General features: G+C 41.6%; 2 protein-coding genes across 2 annotated transcripts; both read right to left on the minus strand.

The window, feature by feature from the left end:
- Positions 1 to 1,370: 1,370 nt before the first annotated feature.
- LOC130134653 (G-type lectin S-receptor-like serine/threonine-protein kinase At1g61480) lies at positions 1,371 to 3,199 on the minus strand. The gene is made up of 6 exons (XM_056316071.1): positions 3,095 to 3,199; positions 2,773 to 2,984; positions 2,480 to 2,690; positions 2,145 to 2,382; positions 1,834 to 1,981; positions 1,371 to 1,762 (listed from the first exon to the last, which is right to left on the minus strand). Exons 1-6 carry the CDS (start codon positions 3,147 to 3,149, stop codon positions 1,460 to 1,462), a joined length of 1,167 nt encoding a protein of 388 aa, XP_056172046.1. The 5' UTR covers positions 3,150 to 3,199; the 3' UTR covers positions 1,371 to 1,459.
- LOC130139364 (G-type lectin S-receptor-like serine/threonine-protein kinase At1g61360) lies at positions 3,192 to 3,818 on the minus strand (the record flags this gene model as incomplete). The annotated part of the gene is made up of 1 exon (XM_056316172.1): positions 3,192 to 3,818. A coding segment is annotated over one exon (546 nt), but the record flags the coding sequence as incomplete, so codon positions are not given.
- Positions 3,819 to 7,327: the final 3,509 nt, after the last annotated feature.

A 7,327-nucleotide genomic window follows, 5' to 3' on the forward strand; every position in this document is an offset into this window, starting at 1 on the left:
GGAAAAGGGTGACTCTTGAATACTTCAGTTTGAGCATACTAGCTGACATTGGCCTTCCATCTTCACGCGAAGCTCATCTGAAGTGAATTATTCAGTCATTGAAGCTTTTGGCCACTTTCTGTTTTCTTTCCTCTAGTTTGATAACCAAGAATTATTTTATGGCTGCGAGGCAGCAATATAATTCCCATAGGCATAGACAACTCTTATTATCAAATCTGGAGAAGGTAAATCATATCTGTGAATCGTACTAAAGCTAAAAATACTTTTGCTGTGCCAATAATCACGATTTTTATTTGGGAACTTTAGTCTAGCTTTAGTAATCATGTCTATCATCTAAAAAGCCAGAAAATAAAAATCTTCCTCATGCAACTGTGATAAGACCTGATGCTGATTACTTGGTAGTTCTCCTTCATAATACCCACAGTTCTGGCTATTCCAAGCCCCTGCGTTACAGCCTAAAATCTGTTGCGAAATTCAAATCGACATCAGTATAAATATTACAAACAATATAAAACTATAAAGAAACGAAATTGAATAACAAAGTTGGAATCGATACAAATGAATACCGAGGCCTATGTTTGACACAGTTTCCTTAAAACAGTTTCGTTCCCTCCAGTACGCGACCGAGGTTTCGTGAACGTCTGTCTCCCAGGATACAACGGTTGACAGCGAAGAAGAGAGCACGGCACTTCCAAGCTTCCGGCGAACTTGAACAAACTCGAAATGAACACTACCGAAAAAACAGTGCAAATGCAGAGAGAGTGTAAAACCAGAGGAAGAATGATTTCGATAAAAAGGAACAGAGGGGAGAGCAATTCAGGAATAATAACGGCCGATTAAATCTGTCGTTACAAAATCAATACGAATAACGGACGATTAAATCTGCCATTATAAAATCAATACGAATAACGGACGATTACATCTGCCGTTATAAAATCAATACGAATAACGGACGATTACATCTGCCGTTATAAAAATTCGTAACTGTTTGAGTTGAAAGAAAAATATAAATCAGAAGGCAAAATTGGGCTCGTCGCGAGGCCCACTTTTCGGTCCTGCAATCGTGCCCAAGTTTCAGCTTGTCGGGCGTCGGATTTGCACCCCCCCTGCGCCTGCGCGCGAGGCAGAGAGTTTGTGCTATGATAGTTACCACTTCAAATAAGTGTAACTGTATATAAAGCACTCCATAGCCTTTTTTTCTTTTCCGATGTGGGACTAGTGTTTTTCCACATTCCACTTCCAACTCAAGGGTGTTCTTTGAGCATCAATTTCTCATTCATTCACCCATCAATTTATCCCATATTTCCAACAAAATCCATGTAAATGTGGTGCAGTTCATTCAACCTTTTGCATAGAGCAGACTAAAGCCATTCTTGAATCGAATAAACACTAATGCCTTGGAAAATAACAACTTAATCATCTGCCAACAAAGGAAAATAAACATGAAGAAAGATAGCCGTCATCTTCCTTTGACCATTGTATTAGTGACAGTGTTAACGGACCAGATGCTTTCTTGCTGCGATGGAATAGTACGATTTGGCATTTCAGTTTGGAAAGTGAATATAGGCTGTCTCGGCTGAGGAAGATCTGATTCACCGCTTAGCATCATAACCACATTCGTCATGTTTGGTCTATTCATGTCATGGTCCTGAACACAGAGCAGCCCGACGTGGATGCATCTTGTTACCTCCAATGGAAAGCTAACATCAATTGCTTCATCCTTTAGGTCCAATGCTTTGCCTTCACTCCATAATTGCCATGCCTACAAGAGAACACTGTCATAATATTGCCTGGAACTTACAATATCGATTAAGGTTGGAATTTGGCACTTGCGTAGGAAAGGAGATTGAGATATCCCTGGTCATACAGGGCCGTATTCTTTCTGCCACTAATGATCTCTAGGAGCAACACTCCAAAGCTATAGACATCGGACCTCTCGGAAAATATCCCGCCCATGGCATATTCAGGAGACATATAGCCACTGCATTGAATTGGACATATTATGTACTCTTTAATTGTATTGAAGGACAATGGGATTACACATATACAAAGTGACAGGACCATTGTGGTAAATCAATCATTTCTATATCCTTCAAAAGATTGACTCAAAGGATTGATAATTCAAGTAGGATTAGAGAACTTACAGTGTTCCAACAATTTTGTGAGTGTTCACCAAAACTTGAGTGCCCTCGAACATCTGTGCTAGCCCAAAATCCGAAATTTTCGGGTTCATCTTTTCATCCAAGAGAATATTGCTCACTTTTAAGTCACGGTGTATGACCCTAAGGCAAGAATCTCGATGGAGGTAGAGAAGCCCCCTTGCAATTCCCTCAATAATTTGGAATCGTTTGCCCCAGTCGAGTTCTGCCTTCTTTCTTGAATCTAACAAACATGACAAACATGAACAGTTTTCAAGTTTTAGTGCTATTTCAAAAAATTAGACTACCAAAAAATAGTTATTCGGAGAGAAAAAACCAACCAAAAAGAAAGGTGTCCAAGCTTTTGTTCGGCAAGTACTCGTATACCAAAATCTTTTCATCTCCTTCAGTGCAGCAACCCATGAGCTTAACAAGATCTCGATGTTGGAGTTTTGATATTAGGACGATCTCATTCTTGAACTCTTGAACACCTTGGGCAGAGCTACTCGAAAGTCTTTTCACAGCTACCTCTTTCCCATCATCCATCTTTGCCTGTGTCGCAATTTACATAGCTTTTAGACCTTGAATTATTTCTGTATTTTCATTTAACGAATGTCCTGCAGAATGGTTTTACCTTATAAACAGAGCCAAACCCTCCTTGCCCGAGTTTACTTGTCGTGCTGAACTTGTCGGTAGCAAGTAGTATGTTATTAAAGCTGAAAAGGGTCAATTCCAGTGCATCATCTTGCTTCAGCTGCTCTTTCCATGCATTTCCTTGTAGCAGTTTGCCCGGCTTTTCAGGTTTATCGACCGAGTCAAGGAGCCTTGAAAATTTTCTGAAGTTTCCTGTGTTTATTATTGGTGAAGAATCAGCTTACTATCTTCATAGCGATGAAAGATCAAACAAAATAGAAGCACAATCCTCTGAAAACACTGATGTGGCGCTTTAATAGTACCTCTTTTCTTAGCTCTCCATTTGCAAAGACCAAACACAAATACTGCAAACAACATGATCCCGGCAACAGTACTCAGGCTGATGATAACTGCTTTCTGTGGCGATCCTCCTGAAGAAGGAAAGAGAGTTATGTAAAAGACGATTGATGTTGACTCAAATGCATCTCAATGAAACCATTTCTAATCTGTTTTAGCATGTGCAACTCGAACAAATAGATCTTCTCCATCTGTGGAAAATTCCTCAAGGTAGATGAGGTCTTCTTCCGTCCAAACCATATACCCAATGGTGCTGACATAAGAATAAGCCAAGCAAGAACAGTTGCTCAGGCACCAGCTTAAACATCCTTCTTGATCTCCAATGTCTGATAAATAGTCCTCAGAGTCAGGTAGTTTCATCCGGCTCATTTGCCAAAAGGCATCTTTCTTTTTGATTGTTGAAGCCGGAGTGCTTGTGTTTTTCTGGCAATTCAATTCTGTCTCTCTTACACATCCTCCGGTCCAGTTTCCACTGTTCCATTCTTTGTTTGACTTTGGCACAAATCCATCTAAGCATCTGCAAATAGGCAAATACATTGAGTTACAAACTCCAAAAGGACCACAAGTTCCATAAATCTCGCAAGTATTGTTTGGTCCAGCCCAATCCTTGAACCATGCCTCAGCTCTGTCATCCCAGTACATGAACTTAAGAGATCCTCCGGGCGAAACGAAGATGTATATCGTAACATTCCGAATTTCGGCCCATTTTTGGGATTTATAAAATGTTTATTTCGTCAACGCACTTGTAGTATAATCTCGCCCAGAACTGATCACTCTTGGGTTATTGATGTCGAATATCTAAATTCGATCCTATCAACGATGCAAGAAAGTAATGAAAATTCGCACAACACAAGAATTTACGTGTTTCAGCAGGGGAGATGTTCCGCCTACCTACGTCCACGGAGAGAAGAGATCCATTTCACTAATAACGTAGAAAAGTGTACAGCCACTTTTTCTCACCCCCTGCCTCTATTCTAGAGACCCGTTTTGCCCTAATATATATAGCGAAACCCTGCATGGTACAAATTACAAAGTTGCCCACATAGCCTAAAATATTTAGCTTTCCCATATAAATCTTTCTATGACTGAACATAAATCCTTCTATGACTGAACATGAGCGGGACCCCCGTGCTGTCCAGTTATCAGGAGGCCTTTCGGAACCGCCTCATAATCTCTTGGATAACAGAATACAAGACATCATCCTCAACAATTGATTGTTAGGGAAAGGCTAACTGGAAATTGATTACGTGGACCTAAGAACTTGACCATGGTTCGACCGAGGTCGCCCTGACTCGAGTAAAACTTCGATGTGGCTCGATTTCAAATCGGCCACAAGTCGATACGCGTAACTCCTAAAAGCCATTTATTAATTTTGAGATTCGCTTAAGTCGCGTTTGATCGAATTTGGCCATTATTTAAAGTCCGAACTTGGGTGTCGAATTTCTCGGAGTTTCGTGACGAAATCAATTGGATGATGTCAAAATAAGTGTGGCCAACCTCGAGATTGCCCGAATTTGTCGGAAAGTGAAATTTGGACCGAGTGCGGATTTAGGCCAATATACCTTCCTCTTTATTTAAATCCTTTTTATGCATTTTAGCCTTTTATTTAAATTTAAAATTGGGATTAATGAGAGCCTTTGGATCTTGGCTTGACCCACAAGATGGAATTGTGGCCCTTAGATCACACTTGAAAGGGCTAGGACCTAGTTTGTACTCTCTCTTTCTCTCTCTCGCCCTTCACTCTTTCTCTTTCTCCCTCCCTCACGTGGCCAACTCCTCCTCCTCTCTTCTTCTTCTTCTTCTTCTTCTTCTGTTTTCTTTTCCTTCTTGCTGGTTTGCTGCTCCTGCTGCTGCTTCTTGTTCTGCTTCTTGGCTTCTTCTGGCTGCACGCCTTGCCCGCAGCTGCCGTCCAGGTCACCAAAAACCGCCACTTACCGCTGGAGACCGCCGCTGCCCACCGCACCACCATTTCTTTCATTTCTTGCTCGGTTTGCTTGGGTTTTTCCAAGTAAGTGGCTCCTAACCCTTGACTAGGCTAAGGGGTGACTAATGGACATGTTAGGGATGGTTTAAGGGCTGTGGATAGTTGGTTTAGTGGCTAGTTATGCTTGGTTTGCTTGGTGGTGCTTGTTGGTTGATTTCCGGTAAGGTTGCTGCTGCATCGCTGGATTTTGCTATTTTTTCTGTGACTTGTGTGGGCCGAATTGGAGGAAGTGTTCTTCATGAAAGTTGTTCATAACATCTTGACGTATGACATATATTAAATCTGGAATTTTTCGAGATCATTTAGGGTCATTCGTAAGTCCATTTTTGGACCGAATTCAGTCTGCCGGATTTACTGTTCACCCGACCTTCTTGTCTTTCCGATTTCTATAAATTTTTTCAGACCTTTTTTCAACAAACTTTTTTCACAAAAATTGTTGAGAACATCCGTTTCTATGACATATAAACATTTCAGAGCTTTCCAAAGTGATTTGGGTACTGAATGAGTTGTATTTTTTATGGTTTGAGGGGCTGTCCAATCGAACCGGGTTCTATCCAGCTTTGAGTGTCAAAATGAGGCATTTACAGTCAGAAATGGATTTTGTGTCCTTCATAAAAAATATTTATCAAGATGTTTTGTACAATATATCCAAATTTCAGAATTTTTGGAGTTGATTTACTATTTATTTTAAAGGAAATTCGGTGGCTGTGTTACTGCCCAGAATTGCCCGGAATCACCCATTTGTGTATATTCGGTTTTCTCATTTTCGGGGAATTATTCAAAGGTGGGGTTATCAATGAAAAGGGTGGCATTTTATTGGCCGAGTAAGTATTCGGTTGGCATGTGACCATTTCTCAAAAATAAAAATTGGCATTGAGTGGATAATGTGTGTGCATGATCATGTCACGTTCCGTCTAGGCGGGAGTTATAGACGATGTCCTGCGGGAGTTCGGATGCCGTCTGGTACCCAAGGTTGCCGGGGGGTGTTCGATCCCAGACGATGCCGATCGCGGTGGAGGCCGGATTGATGCTCCTAAGTAGAATGACGTTGGGTACCTGGCTTGCGGGGGGGTGTTCGATCCCCAACGTTGCCGTCGCCGACGTAGCGGGACGATGCCTGGTTACACCAGAAGACCGGCGGGAGTTCGGTGGCCCGAGGGGTCGTTAATAATCTGGATACATGTGAACGTATGCTATGCATTGGTGGATGCTCGAAACCCGGAATATTGAGTATGTTTCTTATGATTATGCCATGATTTGAAGTGTGCTTGTTTGATGAGCAATTGGCCATGTTATGGTGATATTCTAACGTGCAGGGCTTGTGTATGTGCCGAGGTGAGGTAAGGATGCCTGTGATTGTTTATGGCACGTCGATTGTTCGAATTTCATGTTTAGAATTGTTCGAAGGTACGCTTTGGCCTAAGCGAGGCTTAGGTAGTTGCTTATTGAGATTTATTCTCATTGTTGTAATATAACCATTTCAGACCCGCGATCATGATTGATCCGGAGACGCTGCCAAGGTACTACGGGGATTGAGAATAGGTCGAGTTACCTCGTCTTTTGAGTGCCCCTTTTTGTGGAGGAGTTAAGCTTACCAATCACCCGATCCTTTTTGTTGTGTGCGGTTCGTCGATAGTGGCCTCTAGTAAGGCTAGTACCTTGTGCCGTTTGTAAGTAACATTATGTTCTTAAAAAGCGGTTTGTTGATGTGTATCGTTCGTCTCTCTCTACTACCCTTAGGCATGGCCACGGTTCGGAATCGGCCGGTTCCGGTTCGAAACCGGTCGGTTCGTAATTTAAAAATAAAAAAAAATAAATTATGAAATAAAAAAATAATGAATTATAAAATTATGAAATAATGAATTATTCAATATAAATTGTAATCAAAATGTAAATTGTAGGGGTGATTGGTTCCCGGTTCGGTCCGGTTCCGCTCGAAACCGGGAACCGAACCGGTAAGACCGGTCCCTTAATTTTAAAATTAGGAATCGGACCGGCAAATCATAGAACTGGAAACTGGACCATTGATCCGGTCCGGTTCTAGGCGGTCCAATGAAACCCTTTGCTCTTAACTAGCAAATGATCATAGCCACAAAAGGCATACAACTTCATATGCTCATGGCTTGGCTTGGGTTTTATACACAACCCCTTTGATGGTCTCTTCATTCCCATTCGATGTGGGACTCTTGGTATTTGCATGAAGACAAGCCAAGAG

The sequence above is a fragment of the Syzygium oleosum genome, unplaced genomic scaffold, assembly GCF_021117445.2.
Source record: "Syzygium oleosum isolate NSW1041296 unplaced genomic scaffold, Sole_v2.1 Sole_v2.11, whole genome shotgun sequence".
In the NCBI taxonomy this organism is placed as follows: Eukaryota; Viridiplantae; Streptophyta; class Magnoliopsida; order Myrtales; family Myrtaceae; genus Syzygium; species Syzygium oleosum.

Coding starts and splice junctions, on each gene's coding strand:
- LOC130134653 (XM_056316071.1), bottom strand. CDS start 3,149: ATGTTGTTTGCAGTATTTGTGTTTGGTCTTTGCAAATGGAGAGCTAAG. Junction 2,985..3,094: donor ATGGAGAGCTAAGAAAAGAG/GTACTATTAAAG, acceptor TAATAAACACAG/GAAACTTCAGAAAATTTTCA. Junction 2,383..2,479: donor CTTGGACACCTTTCTTTTTG/GTTGGTTTTTTC, acceptor CATGTTTGTTAG/ATTCAAGAAAGAAGGCAGAA.